Source organism: Bufo bufo, chromosome 2 (assembly GCF_905171765.1).
Source record: "Bufo bufo chromosome 2, aBufBuf1.1, whole genome shotgun sequence".
In the NCBI taxonomy this organism is placed as follows: domain Eukaryota; kingdom Metazoa; phylum Chordata; class Amphibia; order Anura; family Bufonidae; genus Bufo; species Bufo bufo.
In genome coordinates this window covers 579842813-579868142 of record NC_053390.1, presented here as the reverse complement: position 1 = coordinate 579868142, position 25330 = coordinate 579842813, and the positions used below count along the sequence as shown (strand labels likewise).

General features: G+C 41.5%; 1 protein-coding gene across 2 annotated transcripts in view; it reads left to right on the top strand.

Moving 5' to 3' along the window:
• MANBA (mannosidase beta) overlaps positions 1 to 25330 on the top strand; it is a 187631-nt gene that overhangs the window by 68456 nt on the left and 93845 nt on the right. For both annotated transcript variants that reach the window (XM_040418222.1, XM_040418221.1), the window contains exons 6-11: positions 624 to 799; positions 2266 to 2376; positions 5146 to 5297; positions 11022 to 11139; positions 17830 to 17916; positions 24273 to 24440. In XM_040418222.1, the coding sequence (XP_040274156.1) occupies positions 624 to 799; positions 2266 to 2376; positions 5146 to 5297; positions 11022 to 11139; positions 17830 to 17916; positions 24273 to 24440 (812 nt within the window). The remainder of the gene's footprint in view (positions 1 to 623; positions 800 to 2265; positions 2377 to 5145; positions 5298 to 11021; positions 11140 to 17829; positions 17917 to 24272; positions 24441 to 25330) is intronic.

The window sequence follows — 25330 nt, the reverse complement described above, 5'->3', positions numbered from 1 at the left end:
CATTAGGGCAAAACTGATCTGTTTTGGACCGCTTTTGAGAGCCCTGAAGAGATCTCACAAACGGAAAGCCAAAATGCTAGTGTGAAAGTAGCCTTATTCTTACTAGAAGTTTATGAATGAATTGCCAGCAGTCTACAACAAAATCCCATCTTGCTGTTACTTGTTAAGGTTGTGTCCCATGGTCTGACACTATCCAACCAGTGCTGCCAGTGTCAGACTGTGCAGGGACAAGCTATCAATTAGTAGCCCCCAGGTGGACCTTTTATTTAAGATTTTTGGCAATTCATTCATGAAGTTCTCCTAGGAATAATGGAGGAATGATACAGTTATATGAAAATATGTCATAGTCAGTGCAAGTGTGGCTCCTAAAACAGACTTGTCAGGTGACATGTTCTCTTTTATCACTAACAGGGTTCAGTAGATAAGGACCAGGTTGAGAAAATTTAGTATGGTCTCTTTAGGCTTATATATGGCTTTTGTACATATTGAAGGTCTATCCTGAGGATCGCACTGCAGGACTAGAACTCATAGTGAAAGGCTGGTTTTGATATCTTAGCATTTTTGTAGTTGTATTTCGATAATTGTAACTGTCCGTATTGTTTGTTGTTGTCTCTTCTATTCAGATAACACAACATCCCAGTGGATGGTTCTCATTGAGCCTGTTTTTGATACAATCACTATGAACGTCCTTCCAGGACAAGTAGTCATCAGGATACCACAGCTTCAGATTGACCGGTCTCAGGATCTGAGTATTGTTCCTGGTCAGCAGGCATATAAAATTATTGTAAAAATTAATAAGGTAATTCTGAAAATATTTTAGCGTATTTTTTGGTTCTCTGATGGATAAATGTGCAGGCACTGCAGAATCCCAGCTGAAAATGTAGATATGTGGTAACCATGTTTGATGTATATACAGTGCTGCCCATAATTATTCATACCCCTGGCAAATTTTGACTTAGTTACTTTTATTCAAGCAGCAAGTAATTTTTTACCGGGAAATTACATGGGTGTCTCCCAAAAGATAATAAGACGATGTACAAGAGGCATTATTGTGGAAAAAAAAAAAAACATTTCTCAGCTTTTATTTACATTTGAGCAAAAAGTGTCCAGTCCAAAATTATTCATACACTTCTCAATAATCAATAGAAAAGCCTTTATTGGCTATTACAGCAATCAAACGCTTCCTATAATTGTAGACCCGGTTTTTGCATGTCTCCACAGGTATTTTTGCCCATTCATCTTTAGCAATGAGCTCCAAATCTTTCAGGTTGGAGGGTCTTCTTGCCATCACCCTGATCTTTAGCTCCCTCCACAGTTTCTCAATTGGATTCAAGTCTGAACTTTGGCTGGGCCACTCCAAACTTTTTATGTTGTTCTCTGCTAACCATTTCTTCACCCTTTTGCTGTGTGTTTTGGGTCATTGTCATGCTGAAATGTCCACTGGTGCCCAAGGCCAAGTTTCTCTGCAGACTGCCCGATGTTGTCGTTGAGAATCCTCATGTATTGCTCTTTTTTCATGGTGCCGTTTACTGTGATTCGGTTCCCTGGTCCATTGGCTGAAAAACACCCCCAAAGCATTAGGTTCCCACCACCATGTTTGACAGTGGGGATGGTGTTCTTTTGGTTGAAGGCTTCTCCTTTTTTACGCCAAATGAAGGAAACATCATTGTGACCAAAAAATTCTATTTTTGTTTCATCTGACCATAACACCGAAGACCAGAAGTCTTCTTCATTGTCCAGATGAGCTTTTGCAAAGGCCAAGCAAGCTTTTGTCTGCCTTATTACTTGCTGGTTGAATAAAAGTAACTTTAAGTTAAAATTTGCCTGGGGTATGAATAATTATGGGCAGCACTGTATCTATATAGAAATGAACATGAATCTGCTTATTGCAACCCATTTTTATTGAGTTTTTAAAAGTTTTAACAGTTTCTGTTTTACAGCCTTCACTTTCAGTGTATCTACAGTCTTACTTTCTGTTTCACAGAGAATCTGTCAGGCAGCTGCTTTTGACAGATCCATGTGTAGCACTTATTTCTGAGCTCCTGACAGTTCATAAACACTCGTTTGAGTCATATTCTTATAAATTTGATAAGATTTTACCAATAAGGAGTGTTTACAAGATATATATCTATATCTCTCTATATCTATATCTATATCTATCTCAATCTGCTCAGCTCCTACTGCTCTATAACAATTGTCCTTCAGCTCAGACACCATGTTCAATGTGATAGGTTCCCTTTAAAATTTTGTTTTTATTTCTTTCAGAATACATCTGTAGATTTGTGGTGGCCAAATGGTTATGGTCTTCAAACAGGTTACAATATGTCTGTCACTTTTCACTTTGGGGGTGAATACCTTATTGAAAAGTCAACTAAGGTTTGTGGATTACGGTACATTTTTTTTTTTACAGTCATTACATTTTAAACTTTTCTCAGATTATTCTCAGTCATTTACTGCATAAACTTATATCTTAAGTGTCACAGTAGAAGTGGAAGGTTGCCCATGTACAGCAGCAGAAAAAGCTTAATTCAGAGCCATGCCAATCATGAAGCTGTATAGTACGAACAAATGTATTACAATCTTTGTTCCACTTTTTGACAAGGAGAATAGTCTATATTTTGTATGCACTTATGATTTTTCAGCTTTTCTAACCCTTGTTATAAAAAACACCATGAATTCCAAGCATTTTTGATTGCTATTTATTTTGTATCATGTAACTTTTGAAATAATTTGAAATGTTTGAACTTTGAAACTGTCACGGCTGAGGATGGGGGAAATCCTCAGCCGTGCAATGCCAGATGCTGTAGGCCTACTCGGCCAGGAGAACAGGATAGGGAGCAGGTCACCTCCTAACAGCGTCCCTACCCTGACCCTAACTCCTAACTGCATGGGCCGACCTTAAAGGTAGGAGGACCCATGCGCAGGAACCTCGGATCCCTAACTCACCCTCCGTCCGGTCCCTGCACTAGGAGTCAGGGTAAGACGACCTACTCCTCCTAGACGCGGAGGAGCAGGAGTCTCACTGGCCAAGCTGTTGGGAAAAAGGGGAACACAAACAGTTTTACGGGTATGGCAGGCGAACTAGAAGTTCCTCCAACCTGCCACAGCCTTGCTGACTGGATCCCTGAGCAACAGGAATCCAGAACCGTAAACTGCACAAAAGTGACAGGGAAGGTCCCAACAGAACATCACATACAACATGACATACAAGAAGGCATAAACATAAACTTAAACTTAAATCTATGACCACAGTGGTGGCTCTCACAGGCAGATGGAAAAACACAGGAGGCTGCTATCAGCAAGCATGCTGAAGCAACCTCCTGAGCCCTGCCACAGAGAGAGGTTATATAGGCCCAAAGTGGCCACACCCAAAGGAAGGACACACCCAGTGACATCACACACACACTGGGAAGGGAGTTAACCCTACACACACCACAGAAGGGAAACTCACAAAAAGGAAAAGTGTCCAACAGATCACACTGTGGCCGTTGCCGCAAGCAACGACATGGGTGGCACACGTGTCCAGGGAATCAGCCCGAAGGCCGGGACACTGCCACCACATGTACATAATACCACCTAAGGTTGCCACGGGTAACCACAGTGCGAGGAATGATGTCCGTGCGCACACAATCATAAAACACAGTGCACACCAGACATACAAACGTGCATCCAAAACAACTCCCCGGGAACCGCACACAAGGCTGTTGTCCGCGGCACCCGCACCGAGGCCAACTACATAATGCCTCAGCTGCGGTTGACACAACAACCAAAACCGCGGGCAACTGTATGCAACTCCCAAGGAGTCACGACCATAACCGTGGCCGTGACAGAAACATTCCTTATTTCAAGTAATATAGAGAAACCTATGAGAAAAATGCCATAAAAAAGCTACACCTAGATCAGAGGTCTCAAACACGCAGCCCACTGGCCACATTCGGCCCCTGAGGCAGTTGACTGCAGCCCCCGATACCTCAAGAGGGGGGTGCGCTATTAGCTAATGATCGCTTCTATAGTGGAAGAGCTCAATAGTACTGGACAGGGAGCAGTGAGTATGGCACTGCTTGTGCTGGCATTACTCACCGCTCCCTTGTCCTTTTTCTGGGCACCAGCAATACAATATTTTCTGAAAGCCTATAGCTTCAGGACTTAACTTGCATAGGTGAACACTGTGACCTGACTTTGTGCAGCGTCAGGATGCAGTGCAGCGCTGGCGCCAGGACACAGTACTGCGCTGCACAAAGAACCAGAGTGGTGGCAGTGCCAGGAGGAGGAGAGATTATTATTATTATTATTATTATTATTATTATTATTTTTTTGTCTGCTCTTAGGTCTGCATTTAGGGGACGGAGGGGTTGGGCGAGATGATTTGGGATCTGTATAAATTTTTGTTCTGGTCTGGGGTCTATATGACTTTGGAGGCTGATTTACGATGTGTTCCGGGGTCTGTATACATTTGGGGGATGATTTGGATTTTAATCTGGGTTCTGTATGAATTTGGGGGCTGAGCTGTCTAAATTTGTGGGCTCTATGAATTTGCAGACTGATTTGGAGTTTGATCCAGGGTCTATAAATTTGGGGGTCTGTATTAATTTTAGGGACTGGTCTGGGGTCTGTATTAATTCTGGCGTCTGGTCTATTTTTTTTAAATTAATTTTGGGGTCTCATCTGAGGTCTACATTAAGAAGGGGTTGTCTAGGTATGTGAAATTTATGTTTGAAAACAGATTAGACTGAAGTGAAGCTCAGGGGTGGAGTGTGATGCACGTGCATTGTATTGGATTTGAAATGCACGCAGCCAGGCAACTGGAATTTTTTTTTATATGTGTGGCCTATATTTCGGTCTGAGTTTGAGACCCCTGACATCATGCTGCATTTTGAAAAAAAAATTCAAAATAAAAATGCCATGTAGGTAGGCTTTTTAATAATTTGATATAAAGTTTGAAGTAGCATCTGGTCACAGCATTTTGACAAGGAAAAGCTGTAAAAAAAAAACAGGGAAAACACTTTAATGTGTGTGAAGGCTGCCAAAAATGTTTTTGCAACTACCAGAGGTCATGGCATAGTGATATGCCATTAGTTCAGGATTCTAAGAATGTATTTTTTTTCCTCTGAACAATACTAGAGTGTTCATTCTCTTTCAATACAGGTTTATTTTCGCACAGTTGAGCTTGTTGAGGAACCAATTGAAGGCTCTCCAGGACTGTCTTTCTACATTAAGATTAATGGAATTCCCATATTCCTTAAAGGATCCAACTGGATACCAGCTGACTCTTTTCAAGACCGAGTCGATTCTGACAAGTAAGGATCATGATTGTTGTGGGCTTTTTACTTCACAGTTACAGCTCTTTAATTTTAGTTCTAGAACAATAGTAAACTAGGCCACATTCAAGACAAATAAATCACAGAAAAAATGCACCAAACGGATATGCCACTGACTATACTGGCTAGTCATAAATGCAGATATTAAAAGCTGAGACTTTCGCCAATATATTCCTGTCAGGAAAATATCGGAGCCCTTCATGCACGACGTCACGGTCACTCAGCATGGCAAAGGGTCCTACCACTACGCTAACTATGGTGTGAACAAGGTCTGAAGGTGATGTAATCCAGCTCACAGCCAGGCTTCCACACAAACGCCTAGCAGGACAACTAGTGCAATGTGAACAAAGCCAAGACTGCAAGCCACACCCATATCAGACCCTGTGATGGAGGTCACCAGGTGCAAAAGAGTGTTTGAACACACTATATTTCTGTGTTTTTGTCTTGTTTTATATGTAGTGTATGTGCCTTTACCTGGCATTCAAACACTCTTTTGCACCAGTTTTGTGTAGGATGCCCTTGTGGTGCATGTGGACCGCGCCGACATCCTCCACCGTATGCATTTTTTGCTGGGGATAGTCGTTTGCTGCGGTCCACATGCGGTGGGGCTGCTCCCCCAATGAAAAACACGCTACAGTGTTAGGGGTTGAGCCGCTCCTCCAGTATTGCCACTATATTTCTGTGTTTTTGTCACATTCAAGACAAGGCAGATTTGTTGCATTGTTTGGTGCTGTTTCTGCACAAACCATTTATTTTATATTAATAGATTATTACAGATTATTACGTTCAAAAATAATTAATTGGGTGTATTCATGGCTGAAGTTTGAAATGCATGTGAAGACTCTGCTAGGTCTGAACATAGCTTTAACCGCTTTTTTAGTAACCCTCCTTGCAACAGTTAAACCTGCACACTGGCCTTTTTACAGAGGTGCAGATTTAGCCCAATATGGGTGTCCTTTGCCAAATAGAGCCGGTGTCGGGCTGTCTAGTGACAGCTGGACACCTGTTCTAATGGCCAGGACTAGAGAAACCTCAGATCCAAGCCGTTTAACACCTCAGATGCCTCTGTCAATAGCGACCGCATAATCTAAGTGGTTTCAGAGCGAGGTGGCTCCCTCTGTCACCCATTCATCACTCATGGGATGGCCATGATTTACATGGTAGAGGCATGTCTAATGAAGGCCCTCAGGTCTGCCTTCTGTTAGGCCAGAGGAACTAATAGATTGCCTGTCAGTTTGATTGCTTGTCAAAGTCCTCTTGTGGGACTATTAAAGCAGTTGTGTGCTGTAATGATATTGATGAGCTATCCCCGAGATAGGTCATCAATATCAGATTGGCAGTGGTCTGACTTCCCAACTCCAATTGGCTGTTTGAAGAGGTCGTGGCACTCTTGTGAGTGCAGCGTCCTCTTCGGTGTTTAACTGAGTGGTGTTTCCCATGTAGCAGTAGTGCAGTGTAAGTACAACTGCTTATCTTATTCAAGTGAATGGAACGAGCATTTGCAATTACATTGCACTGCCATTACAAGCTAAACAGAGTGCAGTTAAATATTGAATAGGATACAGCGCTTGCACAATCACATCAACCCCTTCAAACATCTGATTGGTGGGGGTCCTGGGACTCGGACCTCCGCACATCTGACATTGATGAATTATCCTGAGGATAGGTTATCAATATTAAGCCACTGTACAACCCCTTTAAGTGGTAAAAATAAAAATTAAATAAAATGTTATTAAAAGAAATTCCCAAGTAAAAAAAATGAAAAATCCACTTTTTTTGTGAAAAAAATAAATACTAAATCTCCACATATGTGGTATTGCCACATCTGTAACAACCTGAACTATACAGTGATCATGTAATATATCCTGTATGTTCAACACTGTAAAGAAAAAATATATATCTAAATATCTAAATTGTTGTTTTCATCACAGTATCTCACAAAAGTGAGTGCACCTGTCACGATCAGTGTGGGGGGAAAACTCCACACTGAACATAGGAGGGAAGGGGAACAGTAACTGGGCCTGGAAACTAGGGAAGAAACAGGTCACCTCCTAACCAACCCTAATCCGGGTTCTAACTATCTATCAATATGAATAGACCCTGAATGTAGAAATATTCATATGCAGGATACCTAGGCCTTTATATCCCTATAAGGCCCTGGAAAAAGGTTAGGACCAGAGACAACCTATTCCTCTCCAGATGGATGAATGGAAGTCTCTGTCTCAGGCCCAGATACAAACAATAGGGAATAAAACAAACACAAACAAACGCGACACTTAACTTCTGTAGAGACGGATGAGCAGGAACACCGGACAAACTCACACCAGCTCAGCCAAACCCAAATGAAGCTATCTACCGCATAGTCAGAAGGGTGGGGTCAGACTATAAAGTGGTCAATACCCCCTATCAACACTGAATCAAGAGAAATCAAGGAAGCTGTCAGATTCCTCCACGCTTAGCCAATCTCCTTGATTTCCTGACATCAGTGACCGTGACCGCACCCCTCACATTTTTGGATATATTTTATAATACCTTTTCATGGGACAACACTGAAGATATGACACTTTAATACAATGTAAAGTAGTCAGTGTACAGCTTGTATAACAGTGTCAATTTGGTGAGCCCTCAAAACAACTCAACACACAGCCATTAGTGTCTAAACCACTGGCAACAAAAGTGAGTACACCCCTAAGTGAAAATGGCCACATTGTGCCCAAAGTGTCAATATTTTGTGTGGCCACCATTATTTTCCAGCACTGCCTTTTAAGGCCCCTTTCACACGGGCGAGATTTCCGCACGGGTGCAATGCGTGAGGTGAATGCATTGCACCCGCACTGAATCCGGACCCATTCATTTCTATGGGGCTGTGCAGATGAGCTGTGATTTTCAGCCATCACTTGTGCGTTGCGTGAAAATCGCAGCATGTTCTATATTGTGCGTTTTTCACGCAACGCAGGCCCCATAGAAGTGAATGGGGCTGCGTGAAAATCGCAAGCATCCGCAAGCAAGTGCGGATGCGGTGCGATTCTCACGCACGGTTGCTAGGAGACGATCGGGATGGGGACCCGATCATTATTATTTTCCCTTATAACTTGGTTATAAGGGAAAATAATAGCATTCTTAATACAGAATATATAGTACAATAGGGCTGGAGGGGTTAATAAAAAAATAAAATAAATAATTTAACTCCCCTTAATCCACTTGTTCGCGCTGCACGGCTTCTCTTCTGTCTTCAGCTTTGCTGTGCACAGGAAAAGGACCTGTGGTGATGTCACTGCGTTCATCACATCACATGGTCCGTCACACGATCCATCACTTTGGTGATGGATCATGTGATGGACCATGTGATGAGCGCAGTGATATCATCAAAGGTCCTTTACCCAGGTCCTGAAGAAAGAAGAGTAGCAGGGCTGCGCGAGCAAGTGAATTAAGGTGAGTTAAATTATTTTTTATATTTTTTAACCCCTCCAGCCCTATTGCACTATGCATTCTGTATTAAGAATGCTATTATTTTCCCGTATAACCATGTTATAAGGCAAAATAATACAATCTACAGAACACCTAACCCAAACCCGAACTTCTGTGCAGAAGTTCGGGTTTGGGTACCAAACATGCAAATTTTTCTCACGCGCGTGCAAAACGCATTACAATGTTTTGCACTCGCGCGGAAAAATCGTGCAGGTTCCCACAACGCACCAGCATCTTTTCCCGCAACGCCCGTGTGAAACCAGCCTAGCTCTCTTGGGCATGGAGTTCACTAGAGCTTCACAGGTTGCCACTGGAATCCTCTTCCACTCATCCATGACGACAGCACGGAACTGGTGGATGTTAGAGACCTTGCACACCTCCACCTTCTGTTTGAGGATGCCCCACAGATGCTCGATAGGGTTTAGATCTGGAGATATGCTTGGCCAGTCCAGCACATTTACCCTCAGTTTCTTTAGCAAGGCAGTGGTCATCTTGGAGGTGTGTTTGGGGTCATCATGTTGGAATTTTGTCCTGCGGCCCAGTTTCCGAAGGGAGGGGATCATGCTCTGCTTCAGTATGTCACAGTACATGTTGGCATTCATGGTTCCCTCAATAAACTCTAGCTCCCCACAGCCGGCAACACTCATGCAGCCCCATGCCATGACACTCCCACCACCATGCTTGACTGTAGGCAAGACACAGTTGTCTTTGTACGAATAAAGCAAGGTAGGGAGCGGCACCACTGCACCGGCTGGGCGCACATGGAGTGCAGCGCTGGCGTGGCTGAGAGAGGACACACACGTACGGAGGTGCTCAGCTGGACAAAGCAGATAAGGTAGAATGCGTAGTCAATGTAGAAGTGAAGACAAATAGCGGCACTCACCCGTGTGTAGTAAACAGCTTTATTTTTCAAAACTCACATGAGGAAGGGGGCGGACAGATCCAAAGCACGCGTTCAATGCGTTCAATGCGTGCTTTGGATCTGTCCGCCCCCTGCCTCATGTGAGTTTTGAAAAATAAAGCTGTTTACTACACACGGGTGAGTGCCGCTATTTGTCTTCACTTCTACATTGACTACACAGTTGTCTTTGTACTCCTAACCTGGTTGCTGCCACACACACTTGACACCATCTGAATCAAATAAGTTTATCTTGGTCACATCAGACATGGACAGGACATGTTCCAGTAATCCATGTCCTTTATTCTGCTTGGCTCCAGCAAACTGTTTGCAGGCTTTCTTGTGCATCATCTTTAGAAGAGGCTTCCTTCTGGGACGACAGCCATACAGATATGTGCCGTATGGTCTGAGCACTGACAGGCTGAACCGCCACCCGTTTAACCTCTGCAGCAATGCTGACAGCACGTCTATTTTGAAAGGACAACTTCTGCATATGAAGCTGAGCACGTGCACTCAACTTCTTTGGTCAACCATGGCGAGGCCTGTTCTGAGTGGAACATGTCTTGCTGAACCGCTGTACTGTCTTGGCCACTGTGCTGCGCAGCTCAGTTTCGGGATGTTGGCATCTTCTTATAGTTTAGGTCATCTTTATGTATAGCAACTATTCTATTTTTTAGATCCTCAGAGAGTTCTTTGCCATGAGGTACCATCTCGAACTTCCAGTGACCAGTATGAGAGAGTGTGAGAGCGATAACACCAAATTTAACACACCTGCTCCCTTTTCACACCTGAGACCATGTAACACTAACGAGTCACATGACACAGGGGAGGGAAAATGGCTAATTGGGCACAATTTGGCCATTTTCACTTAGGGGTGTACTCCCTTTTGTTTCCAGCGGTTTAGTCATTAATGGCTGTGTGTTGTTATTTTGAGGGCACACCAAATGTACACTGTTATACAAGCTGCACACTGACTATTTTACATTGTATCATAGTGCCATATCGTCAGTTTTGTCCCATGAGAAGATATAATAAAATATTTAAAAAAAATTTGAGGGGTGTACTCACTTTTGTGAGATACTCTATATGCCACAAAAAAGCCCTGGGCTTTGCATTAATGAAATGTTCTTCCATGGGTCATCTATGCACTCTATACACGCTTATTCCATTTCCTAGTGTATATTACTGCATGTGTAAATCTGTGTTGATAGACAATATTAAATTGGAAAAAAAAAAGGTTTACAGTTCTGCACTTTTGCCAATCATGAAAGAAAGGAGTTATAGATATGTTTGTATGTTGTTGCTTAAACATTGCCATCAATCTCTACATGCAACAGACTCCGTAATCTCCTACAGTCAGCGGTTGATGCCAATATGAATACTCTTCGTGTGTGGGGTGGAGGAATATATGAGAGTGATGAGTTCTACAACATTTGTGATGACTTGGGCATAATGGTAATCTCCTTACTTGTGCTAAATATTTTAGATAATGACTTGATGCTACAAAAGCCCCCAATTTCTTTTGCATTCGTTGGCCCATTATCCTTTACAGTAACATTATATACAGTAACATTCAAATCCACAAGTAGTTGTAGGGACCGCGCTGATACCAGCAGTAATAGACACAATGCAGACTTCAACACACGCTCCAGCAGGCAGCTGTTATAAATCCACTCCTATGGACGTCTCCTGCAGCGTCTTGATACCAACCGAAAACTTCAATATACGGCACCAATTCCTTCGCAAGACAAAGAGACACATAGCGCAATACCCAAGTGGTAAAAGTAAGTATCCGATTTATTGTACTTACAAAGTCCATGTGATAAAAGACATTTCATAAAATCACACCCGACCAGGGTTTCGCCTTAGGCTTCGTCAGGGGTTGAGGAACTGAATTCCCTCAGACTCAGTGTTAAATATCCTTCCTAAATTGCTCTAGGGCAACAGCCAACTTCCGATTGGTCCGGGGGGCGGGTGACATGCATTAAATCCAAACAACACTAAAAACATCCATAATACAAAAATCAATCATACACAATATCAGATAAAAAACAAATTGCAAACATTATCCACATGTGCTTCGCATGGGCAATACAAAAAAATTTAAATATGACAGTTTACACAAACTGTTCAGCCTGTAATTATGACATGCAAGCTGCCTTAATGTCCCATTCTATGTTGAGGCCGTGTGGTAGGAGGGTGCCTATCTCATATATCCACTCTGCTTCTCTTTTGTTTATCTGTTTAACAGGGTCTCCCCCTCTCCAGTGTCTCCGCACCAGTTCAACGGCACAGAATCTTAAACCGCTCTGATTTTTCTGGTGCACTTTTTTAGAATGCGCCGAAACACTGTGGGTCTCCAGACCCTTCTTAATGTTTCGGACGTGTTCAGCAATGCGGGTTTTTAATTTTCTTAGAGTACGACCTATATATTGTGTCTTGCAGGGGCACTCTAACAAGTAGATTACCCCCGCTGTTTCACATGACAGATTCCCTTTTATTTTACACTCCTTATGTTTTGATGTTGACGTCACCATACTCGTATTGATGTTTTTCTTGTCTTCCTTGGCCCTATTTTTACATCCTATGCAAAAGCCGCACCATGTGAACACATCCCGATGGATGCGGGATCCCTTTTCTTTATTAGGGCATCCATGTACGATCTTATTTCCAACAGTTGGAGCCCTTCTGAATATGAGGGGGGGTTTGTGTGGAATCAGATCCCCTATTATACCATCGTTCTTAAGGACGTTCCAATTTTTGTTAATAATGTCCCTAATACGGGGGCAGTGGACAGAGTAAGTGGTGGAAAAAGCAAACCTATACCGATCACTGTAATCTTTCTTTTTAAAATGATCACAGTTTTTTTTTCATCTTTACTTGTTACACTGACATCTCTTACTTCCTCCCTTTGTTTAAACAGCAGATCCTTTGCATATCCTTTCTCCCTAAACCTTTTCGAGGATTATGTCACTTTGTGGTTCAAAATCATCAGCCTCAGTGCAGTTGCGTTTAATGCGCTGTAATTGCCCTTTAGACACATTTTGGATCCATGGTCTATAATGGCAACTGCTCCTGTCAATGTAACCATTGCGATCTGCAGGTTTAAAATAGGTTTTTGTTTTTATCCTCCCTTGTTCGACCGCAATTTCCAGATCCAAGAAATGGATCATCCTCTTGCTAATATTCTCAGTGAATACAATATTCCAGGGGTTATCATTGATATATACAATGAACTCTTTAAGCTCGGTTTCTGTGCCACGCCAAATACAGATACAGTCATCGATATACCTCTTCCATAATTGCAGACAGCCTGCTTCATTCTCCACACACACCAGTGGGTCAATGTAAAAATGTTCCCAGTATGACATAAAAATATTCGCAAAACCGGGTGCGAATTTCGCACCCATCGCAACAACCGATACTTGCAAATAAAAATGATCCTCATACCAAAAATAATTATGGGTAAGGCAGTATTTAATGCAATCCACAATAAATGTTTTATGCTCCTCACTCATCTTCTCATCCTGGTCCATATAAAAACGTACACCCTTTAGTCCTATTTCATTGGGTATTATGGTGTATAAGGAAGTAACATCAAGTGTCACCATATACGTATTGTCTGGAAGTGCACTAAACCCCCTAAGGATTTCCAGGATCTGTCCCGTATCTCTAAGGCAGGAAGGGGTCGTAGGCACATATTTCTGTAAGAATATGTCAATATATTCTGAGATCCTACTAGTTAAGGAGTCCAACCCTGAGATTATGGGCCTCCCTGGCGGCTTTTCAGCGTTTTTGTGTACCTTAGGGAGATAGTATATTATTGGAGTTCTCGGGTGAGCATGGTTGAGGTATTGGAATTCTTTCTTATTTAAGACCCCTTGTGCAAAGCCCCTATCAAGAAGGACCTTAAGTTCACTTTTGTATTTGATGACTGGATCTGTTCTTAATCTCTTATATGTATTGTCATCACTGAGAATTCTAAGCATTTCCGTATTGTAGTCCACTTTATCTAAAATTACGACCCCCCCCCCCCCCTTATCAGCTGGTTTCACCACCACTAGTTTGTTTTTTTCCAAGCCCCTTAAAGCTTCCTTCTCTTTCTTACTCAAATTATCCATAACTCTGTCTCCATATTTGATTTCATCTAATCCTTTTAAAACGCCCCGTATGAAGGCCTCTATACATTCATTGTCCTTATTTACTGGATAGAAAGTGGATTTGTTCCTCAAGTCTGTGTAGATCCCACTATTGTCTGTTTGTGTGGTCTGTATGGGTTTTTCATCAGATATTTACAAATATTCAATTTCCTAATGAAACTATGTACGGTACATCTAAATAGGTCTCAAATCTACTCCCTTTATATGTGGGAGCAAACTTCAAACCCTTATTGAGGACCATCGTCTCTTCCTTGGTAAGGATATGGGAACTGAGATTGTAAATACCTACTGGTTCACCCGACCTTTCTTTGCGGGTGGACTTGTTGTGTCTCTTACCTCCCCTTCTCCCCCTATATCCCTTTTTTTCTTTCTCTGTGTTTCTACTTTTCTTTGTGGCATTGGGCTGGTCCTGCCTTTTGTCATCTGGTGGGGAAAATTTTCACTATGGATCATGTTTCTCCTCTCGTCATTATTGCTATCCTGTAAATCAACCTCATTTCTTTCTCCTATGGTGATTGTATTGTCAACACTTTCCCGTCTGTGCTTACTATATTCATTGCCTCGCATATCGTTTCTATATTGGTTTCGATCTACTTGTGCACCACCTCCTAACCTACTGGCGTGGCTCTGGTCTCTGTTATAATAATTTCGTCCATATGCCTGCTGTCCATATATAGGACGGTACTGCTGACTATATGTTCCTTGTGGTCTATTGTTATGGTGAGGGCAATACTGGTGTCTAGGTCTGTATGGGGGTTCTCTATAGTAATGATCATTTTGATGATATTGCTGGGACTCTCTATACTATATAGTAATGATCACTATGTTGATACTGTTGGTCCGATCTATAGCCATTATAAAATGGTCTCGAACCCCACTTAGAATTATAATTGCCATTGTGTTCTCTCCTATAAAAAAGTGCACCAGAAAAATCTGAGCGGTTTAAGATTCTGTGCCGTTGAACTGGTGCGGAGACACTGGAGAGGGGGAGACCCTGTTAAACAGATAAACAAAAGAGAAGCAGAGTGGATATATGAGATGGGCACCCTCCTACCACACGGCCTCAACATAGAATGGGACATTAAGGCAGCTTGCATGTCATAATTACAGGCTGCACAGTTTGTGTAAACTGTCATATTAAATTTTTTTTGTATTGCCCATGCGAAGCACATGTGGATAATGTTTGCAATTTTTTTTTTATCTGATATTGTGTATGATTGATTTTTGTATTATGGATGTTTTTAGTGTTGTTTGGATTTAATGCATGTCACCCGCCCTCCGGACCAATCGGAAGTTGGGTGTTGCCCTAGAGCAATTTAGGAAGGATATTTAACACTGAGTCTGAGGGAATTCAGTTCCTCAACCCCTGACGAAGCCTAAGGCTCAGTTCAGACCTGAGCAGTTTACAGCGCGTTCCTACGCGCTGTAAAACGCTCAACAAGGAGAAACCAATGCTTCCCTATGGGAATGGTTCTCACCTGGGCGTTTTACAGCGCGTACGATCGCGCTGTAAAACGCCCGACACTCAAACAAGTACAGGAGCGTTTTTTTGGGCGCTTGTCGCGCGTTCCCGTACATAGACTTTCGGGAACGCGCGACACTGTGTGTACGCTTGTCTCTGTATGCGCGATTGTAAACGCCCGTACAATCGCGCATACAGAGCGCTCCTTTCAGAACGCTCAGGTCTGAACTGAGCCTAAGGCGAAACCCGCGTCGGGTGTGATTTTATGAAATGTCTTTTATCACATGGACTTTGTAAGTACAATAAATTGGATACTTACTTTTACCACTTGGGTATTGCGCTATGTGTCTCTTTGTCTTGTGAAGGAATTGGTGCCGTATATTGAAGTTTTCGGTTGGTATCAAGACGCTGCAGGAGACGTCTATAGGAGTGGATTTATAACAGCTGCCTGCTGGAGCGTGTGTTGAAGTCTGCATTGTGTCTATTACTGCTGGTATCAGCGCGGTCCCTACAACTACTTGTGGATTTGACTGGATAAGGGTTCCGCTGCTTATTTGTGACTGTGCATCTAGCCCCCCCCCTTTTTTTTATATACAGTAACATACTCGATCCCTATTGGTGGTCAAATCCAGGATTGTGACCTGAACAAAGCAAAGTAGATTGTTCTGTACCCTACTTTGTGGATCTTATCCAGTCTTTTATTTACCAAAATGTGCAATATCCAAGCAATGCCTTCATCTGCATCACAAGTTATGTCATACTTCTGAGCATTTATTACATTCTTCTTCAGTTCAACATACTGAGGAACAATTGATTAAATGTTTTAGAGAATGACATATTAGAAGGCCTATGTAGCAGGGTGGATTTTTTTTATATAAAATGCTTTTTGAGGAAAATATATTACCATCCAAAGGTTATTCCATCATGAAATAAAGATTAGTTTTTTAATTATGTAGAATAAGGCTGTACGTAGACACCCATATTGTTGAATGGATTAGGCAGTGGCTGAGGGACAGACAACAGAGGGTTGTAGTCAATGGAGTATATTCAGACCATGGTCTTGTTACCCGTGGGGTAACTCAGGGATCTGTTCTGGGACCCATATTGTTTAATATATATTGCAGAAGGCCTCAATGGTAAGGTGTGTCTTTTTTCTGATGACACAAAGATTTGTAACAGGGTTGATGTTCCTGGAGGGATACACCAAATGGAAAAGGATTTAGGATTTAGGAAAACTAGAGGATTTAGGATTTAGGAAAACTAGAGGAATGGTCAAAAATCTGGCAACTAAAATTTAATGTTGATAAGTGCAAGATAATGCACCTGGGGCGTAAAAACCCAAGAGCAGAATATAAGGGATTTAGGGGTCATTATTTCAGAAGACTTAAAGGTAGGCAGACAATATCATAGAGCAGCAGGAAATGCTAGCAGAATGCTTGGGTTACCAGTAGAAAGAGGGAGGTGCTCATGCCGCTCTACAGAGCACTAGCGAGACCTCATTTGGAGTATTGTGCGCAGTACTGGAGACCATATCTCCAGAAGGATATTGATACTTTGGAGAGAGTTCAGAGAAGAGCTACTAAACTAGTACATGGATTGCAGGACAAAACTTACCAGGAAAGATTAAAGGACCTTAACATGTATAGCTTGGAAGAAAGGCGAGACAGAGGGGATATGATAGAAACTTTTAAATACATAAAGGGAATCAACAAGGTAAAAGAGGAGAGAATATTTAAAAGAAGAAAAACTGCTACAAGAGGACATAGTTTTAAATTAGAGGGGCAAAGATTTTAAAGTAATATCAGGAAGTATTACTTTACTGAGAGAGTAGTGGATGCATGGAATAGCCTTCCTGCAGAAGTGGTAGCTGCAAATACAGTGAAGGAGTTTAAGCATGCATGGGATAGGCATAAGGTCATCCTTCATATAAGATAGGGCCATAGTATTCAGTATATTGGGCAGACTAGGTGGGCCGAATGGTTCTTATCTGCCGACACATTCTATGTTTCTATATGTGTAACTTTTTTGGTAAATAAATTCCATTAATCCATTTACAATGTCATGCTCTTCCAGAGGTTTTTGTAAGATTATTGGGTAGTTTCTCTGCCTACAAGATATTATCACAGATGCTTGGTTTACTTTTGCAGTTTTCAAAACTGAATTTGACTCAGCAGAGATCACATGCCTCTTCTTCACAGCAAAAATGTTATAACATGAACAGAGTTGAGAAAAATACCTTAATCCTAACTTCTACAAACCTATGAATGCAGAATCAACCTAATCAAACTAATATGAAAAGTTGTTTAAATCTTCATCTACTTGCATATTATAAGTTATACCAGCAAGAATTAGTCTTTATGTAGAAAACTATGATTTAAATCAAGCCTTACTGACTAGTGATTTAAATCGTGATTTAAATCACTTTGATTTAAATCAAATCCACCCTGCTATGTAGTTTAGGATACAGGCTGGTCATAGCAATCTTGTGGAATAATACATTTTTGCATATTGTTACCCTTGCAGGTCTGGCAGGATTTTATGTTTGCATGTTCCCTTTATCCAACTGATGATTGTTTTATGGAAACGGTCAAAGAAGAACTCCTTCACCAGGTACATTGTCATGTGTGGACATTGTTTACAATCTTTGGAAACCTACGTTTGTTAACCCCTTCCCGGCATATGACGTAACAGTACGTCATGGCGGCAGGTGCGTTCCCGCATTTTGACGTACTATTACGTCATGGTGATCGGGCGGGCACTGGAGCGGTGCACGCTCGTTCACTGCAGGGGTTCGGCAGTCCCTGATAGCCAGGCCCCTGCTGTATCCGCTGGCATCGCTGTACAAGCCGATGCCGGCGGATTAACCCCTTCTATGCCGCGATCAGCGCTGACCGCGACATAAAGGGGATTTGAGACGGGTGAGGGAGCATATGGAGTCCCCGCGCTGCTGTGGCGTGGACCCGATGGGTGAGAAGGCAGCCTGATGCCATGCAGAGGCTGCCCAATGCCCTGCACGGCATCGGGACCTGCCTTCTACGGGTACCCAGGAGATCCAGCCTCAGGCTTGGTTTACGAGGCAACCTGTTAGTGTATTACTCTGTGTAATACACTAACAGGCAATGCATTACAATACAGATGTATTGTAATGCATTGCAGAGAGGATCAGACCCCCAAAAGTATAGTCCCATAGTGGGACAGAAATAAAGTTAAAAAAAAAAGTCAGAGTTTTTAATAAAAAAAAAATAATGCTTTAAGTAAAAAAAAGAAAAAAACGCCCCTTTCCCCTGATTTTATATTAGTAACATAGTACATAAGGCCGAAAAAAGACATTTGTCCATCCAGTTCGGCCTGTTATCCTGCAAGTTGATCCAGAGGAAGGCAAAAAACCCTGTGAGGTAGAAGCCAATTTTCTCCACTTTAGGGGAATAAAAAATTCCTTCCCGACTCCAATCATGCAATCAGAATAACTCCCTGGATCAACGACCCCTCTCTAGTAGCTATAGCCTGTAATATTATTAAGCTCCAGAAATACGTCCAGGCCCCTCTTGAATTCCTTTATTGTACTCACCATCACCACCTCCTCAGGCAGAGAGTTCCATAGTCTCACTGCTCTTACCGTAAAGAAGCAGAAAAAATAGAAAAAGAAAACGCATACATATTAGGTATCGCCGCGTCCGTAATGACCGGCTCTATAAATATATCACATGATCCACCCCGTCCGATAAACACCATAAAAAAATAAAAAAAATAAAAACTGTTTAAAAAAAAGCAATTTTGTCATCTTACATTTCATCATAAAATGTGCAACACCAAGTGATCAAAAAAGCGTATGCCCCCCAAAATGGTACCAATCAAACCGTCACCTCATCCCGCAAAAAATGAGACCCTACCTAAGACCAAAAAATAAAAAAACTATAGCTCTCAGAACATGGAGATGCTAAGACATAATTTTTATGGTTTCAAAAATGCAATTATTGTGTTAAAGTGAAATAAATAAAAAAAAGTATACAAATTAGGTATTGTCGCGGCCGTAACAACCAGCTCTATAAAAATATCACATGAATTAACCCCTCAGATGAACACAGTAAAAAAAATATAATAAAAACAGTGCCAAAAAAAGCCTTTTTTTTGTCACTTACATCACAAAAATTGCAACACCAAGCGATCAAAAAGGTGTATGCCTCCCAAAATAGTACCAATAAAATCGTCACCTCATGCCGCAAAAAAAGAGATCCTATCTAAGACAATCAGTCAAAAATTAAAAAAGCTATGGCTCTCAGAATATGGAGACACTAAAACATCAATTTTTGTTTGTTTCAAAAATGCTATTATTGTGTAAAACTTAAAGGGACTCTGTCACCACTTTCTAACCCCCCCTTTTAAAAGTATTGTTCTCTCCATGGCGCCCTTGTGATTACAAAGGTGTTGTTATAACATAAATTCGCCGTCTCGTTTTGATAAAAATACCTTTTATCTAACCTGTCAATCTTGTGGATAAGGTGCCCAGGGCGTTTCTGAAGGTCTGAAGCCCGCCGCCGCCGCCCAGCTCCTCCCCTGATCCTTTCAGCGCCGCCTGAATGTAAAGAAATCCGCCTCCGGCTCTCGCTCAGTGCCCCCTCCTCCTTTTCAAAGATCCCGCGCGTGCGCACAGGCCTGTACAGCGCTTGGCAGGCTCTGAGTGGCTGGCTGCAGTGCTCGTCTTATGAGGAGGTTGAGCGAAGTGCGCACTTCGCTCAATGAGGCTGATTCTAAATGTCCGCACGGGCGCATCAGGCACAGGCCTGTGCGCACGCGTGGGATATTTGAAAAGGAGGAGGGGGCACTGAGCGAGAGCCGGAGGCGGATTTCTTTACATTCAGGCGGCGCTGAAAGGATCAGGGGAGGAGCTGGGCACCAACGGCGGCGGCGGGCGGCAGCTTCAGACCTTCAGAAACGCCCTGGGCACCTTATCCACAAGATTGACAGGTTAGATAAAAGGTATTTTTATCAAAACGAGACGGCGAATTTATGTTATAACAACACCTTTGTAATCACAAGGGCGCCATGGAGAGAACAATACTTTTAAAAGGGGGGGTTAGAAAGTGGTGACAGAGTCCCTTTAAATATGAAAAAGTATGCATATTAGGTATTGCCACGTCCGTAACGACCTTCTCTATAAAAATATCACATGACCTAACCCCTCAGGTGAACGCTGTAAAAATTTATAAATAAAAACTGTGCCAAAACAACACATTTGTTTGGTCACCTTGCCTCATAAAGTGTAATAATGAATGATCAAAAAATCATATGTACCCAAAAATGGTACCAATAAAAACGACAACTCTTCCTGCAAAAAATGAGCCCCTGCACAAGACTATTGGCAGAAAAAATAAAATGGCGATTAGAAAATGGAGACACAAAAACATATATATATATTTTTTTAATGCTTTATTATGTACAACTAAAGCAAACAAAGAAAGAAAGTAGATATATTTGATATCGCCGCATCCGTAACAACCTGCTCTATAAAAATAGCGCATGATCTAACCTGTCAGATGAACTTTGTAAAAATTAAAAACAGTGCCAAAACAGCCATTTTTTGGTTACCTTGCCTCACAAAAAAAACGTAATATAGAGCAATTAAAAATCATATGTACCCCAAAATAGTACCAATAAAACTGTCACCTTATCCCCTAGTTTCCAAAATGGGGTCACTTTTTTGGGAGTTTCTACTGTAGGGGTGCATCAGGGGGGCTTCAAATGGGACATGGTGTCTAAAAACCAGTCTAGCAAAATCTGCCTGCCAAAAACCATATGGCGCTCCTTTCCTTCTGCACCCTGCCGTGTGCCCTTCCACCAGTTTACGACCACATGTGGGGTGTTTCTGTAAACCTCAGAATCAGGGTTTTAAATGTTGAGTTTTGTTTGGCTGTTTACCCTCGATGTGTTAAAGAAAAAAATTGATTAAAATGGAAAATCTGCCAAAAAAGGCCTCATGCACACGACCGTTGTTGTGTTCCGTGTCCGTTGTTCCGTTTTCCGTGATTTTCTGCGGACCCATTGACAACTCGGCTAAAGCACTGTTTGTCATCCGCGTCCGTGGTTTCAGTCCGTCAAAAAAATAAGACCTGTCCTATTTTTTTCGCGGATAACGGTTCGCGGACCCATTCAAGTCAATGGGTCCGCGAAAAAACGTGGAGGCACACAAGATTGTCATCAGCGTCCGTTTTTTTCTTATCATTTGCAAAGCAAATTTGACTTTTTTTTACTTTCCTTCATGTTTGGTGATCCTCCAAAAATAAAGAAAGACACACGGAAACAGAAACGGATCACGGAACAACGGAACCCCAATTTGCGGAACGGAACACAACAACAGTCGTGTGCATGAGGCCAAAGTGAAATTTTGAAATGTCATCTCCATTTTCCTTTAATTCTTGTGGAACACTTAAAGGGTTAACAAAGTTTGTAAAATCAGTTTTGAGTAATTTGAGGGGTGTAGTTTCTACAATGGGGTCATTTATGGGGAGTGTCTTTAAAAAGTGGGTTTTGGAAATTTACTGAAATTTTTTTAGAATTGCTTCTAAAATTCTAAGCTTTCTATAATGTCCCCAAAAAATTAAAATTACATTTACAAAATGATGCAAACATAAAGTAGTCATATGGGGAATGTTAAGTAATAAATATTTTATGAGGTATCACTTTCTGTTTTAAGAGCAGAGAAATAAAAAATTTGAAAATTGCGAATTTTTCAAAATTTTTGGTAAATTTGGGATTTTTTCATAAATAAAGGGGAACTATATTGACTCAAATTTATGACTGTCATGAAGTACAATGTGTCACGAGAAAACAGTCTTAGAATGGCTTGGATAAGTAAAAGCGTTCCAAAGTTATTTCCACAATAAAGTGACACATGTCAGATTTGCAAAAAATGGCCTGTGCAGGAAGGTGAAAACTGGCCTGTGGTAGAAGGGGTTAATAATACACAATGTGAAATATCTGCTTACAAATACATTGCTCTAAATTAGAAGGTGAAAAATAATTGTAGTAACAATTTAAAAAAGCTCTGTCAGTTAAAACCTTTACCTACAACATTTTTCAGAAAGCGGCCCCCAGAGTGATAAGCTGGTCTCCCTTGATTCTGCTCCTGGCACCCTCCAAAAACAGCTGATATTGCTGGGGGAAGCCGCACTGCCCACTACAGGGAAAATGTGGTTTTACAGGCCAGTCTTTCAGATGGTACAAGGATGGCTTGAGTACACCAAAATGTGAGCTGATCATACAGAGTGGATTTTCATTCTGGCTCATGGGGGGTGGAGGACCCCCTTCTTGGAGGCATATAGTTAGGAGATGTCTTCAACCAGTCAGCTGCACTGAGGGCAGGATAGTGTAATGATATATCTGTGTATTGACAGATCTGCTGATTTCAGTGGACTGTCACTTCTTCCATGACAGTCAGTACTGTTACAGTATTGACCTGGCAAGCTTCGGCAAGGGGTTCGGTATACTGTCCTCATACACTTTAGCACGGTGTGTAATCTGACATGTAGCTAGACCTTTTGTCCTCTGAGAGAAAAGAGACTTTCAGCTTTAAGGTTCTCTTTATTGCTCGTAGACTGACAGGAAAGGTGAAACTACAGAATAAAACAGTAGCATTAAGAACATAAATATCCATGGTACATGGCATAAGGCACAAAATAATCTGCTATACATTCAGTATATGAGATAATACAATGGTAGTGAGCTATCAGATACAATAAACATAATAAACTGCATTAAATGACGCATAGATAGTGCTCTTACCGACTATGCTTGAAAACAGGCAGAATAACAAATGATGTAGCAGGAAAACCAGTGAGAGTGTGCAGCTCCTGAGACATAAGATGGTGGCTGCTTGCTGTACCAGCACAAGACTAGCAAGAACCAGGAACTACCCACAAAGCTCTGGGGCTCCCATAATGCATAGAGAAAAACAGGCTAGATGAAATTCCTAAACTCATCAATAGATGGTGCTGTTACCACACAATATAATGCAAATGACTTACCACACAGTAAATGCAATATCCATTGCTAAACAGGCAGAAACAACTGGATCTTTACCTGGGGACAGAACATTCGGTATTCTAAAAATACTGACTTTACAGAAGTGACAGACCGCTGAAATCAGTGGGTCTATCATTACACAGTCTAGTTGTTTAAAGAAATGAAATGCAGTATGTCCCATTGTAGAAGTTTACAGTTTTCATCTGAAACTGAAATGACATAAAATACAAGCGGAAAGAGACAATAATGTGGCAACTGATCATCCATATAAATCATAAAAGTGAACACACATATACTTTGGACATGTGTAAAAATTCAAGAGTTCTGGGCAAAGGTTAATGAAAAAAAAGAGGAATACCACCGGTTTAAAGTACCTAGGCAATTTGAAAACTGTATTCTGGGGTGATGGAAGAAATGGATACCCCTCAATATTGAGAGATAGCATCTAAACTCTTATTCCAGGCCAGGAGATGTATTGTTCGACACTGGGGGAGCAGTGCTGTCCCCACAGTCAATGAATGGGAGAACTTCACCAGAGTCTCACTTTCCAGAGACTGAAAAACTGAAGGATTTGTAAGATGTTTGTAAAAAAGTAATAAAGACATAATAAATAAAATAAAAAAGAACATCTCATTGCTAAGGAGTATGTTGCTGTACTCAGCTGTCTCAGGATCAGTGGTGGACCCAGAGGTTGGACCCCTGGATAGGAGATATCTTTTGAATAACAATGACATATTTCATGGCTCCTTGGCTTTTGAATATATCAGAAAGTTCCACATGGCTCCTGCCGATTCATTATATTTCAGTGGTTAGGTTTCTCAGTGTAATTTTTATGGAGGTTGTATAGAACACCGGACGCATTGAAATGAAGATCTCTACCGATGAACATGAACAATATTATTTCACTGAATAAAATTGGATATCTATCTTTTTGGTGAACATTATAGATTAGAAGACTTAAATCTCACCCCTGTATTATTGTTTGGAGTGGCAATAATGAGAATGAGGCAGCCATAGCCAGTGACTGGTTTTCACTACCAAGCTTCATGAAGGAGGTTTATGCAAAGGATTATCGGATTCTTTACATTGAAACTATCAGAGAGCTTGTCCTTGAGGTAAGTTGAGGTTAAATTTGAAGGGTTTTTGTTTGAATATGATTTGTCAGCTTTACTGGCGCTCCTGATGTTCCTGTTATCTGTCCTGGAAATATATCACTAAATTAACAACTGGCTTTTGCCATTCTTTTTGTCAGTGGGACCTGCCATAAATGGTGTGACACTTTCATCACTAGTATCGTGTAAATAACATTTTTTTTTACATAGGTCTAGTATGCCAGAACCAAGGTGAGCGTCTTACATACTGGCAATTAAAGAGAAAAATGTAAACAGCCTTAGGCTACTTTCACACTGGTGTTTTGGTTTCTGTTTGTGAGTTCCGTTTCAGGGCTCTCACAAGCGGTACAAAACAGTTTTGCCCTAATGCATTCTGAATGGATAAGGATCCGCTCAGAATGCATCAGTTTGCCTCCGTTCCGTCTCCGTTCCGCTTTGGAGGCGGACACCAAAACGCAGCTTGGTGGAAAACGTCAGTTTTCACTGACACAATATGGCACAACAGAAAATGGATACGTCCCCCATTGACTTTCAGTGGTGTTCAAGACGGATCCTTTTTGGCTATGTTAAAGATAATACAAACTGATTCATTTTGAACGGATGCATGTGGTTGTATTATCTGAATGTATACGTGAACGTATCCATGACGGATCCGCACCAAACGCGAGTGTGAAAGTAGCCTAACACAGAGTTAAAGAGGCACTACCATCAGAAAATGATATACTCCCTCCCATATTAACAGCCTATATGTGAATAGGTAGAGTGTTTCCTGTATATAATTCAATTATAAGTCTCTCCATGTATTCTACGTCCTGTCCTGGCTCTTTATATTTTATTTGTATTTGTATTTAGTTGTCAATGGTATAATACTGCCGAAATGTAAAAGAAAAAAA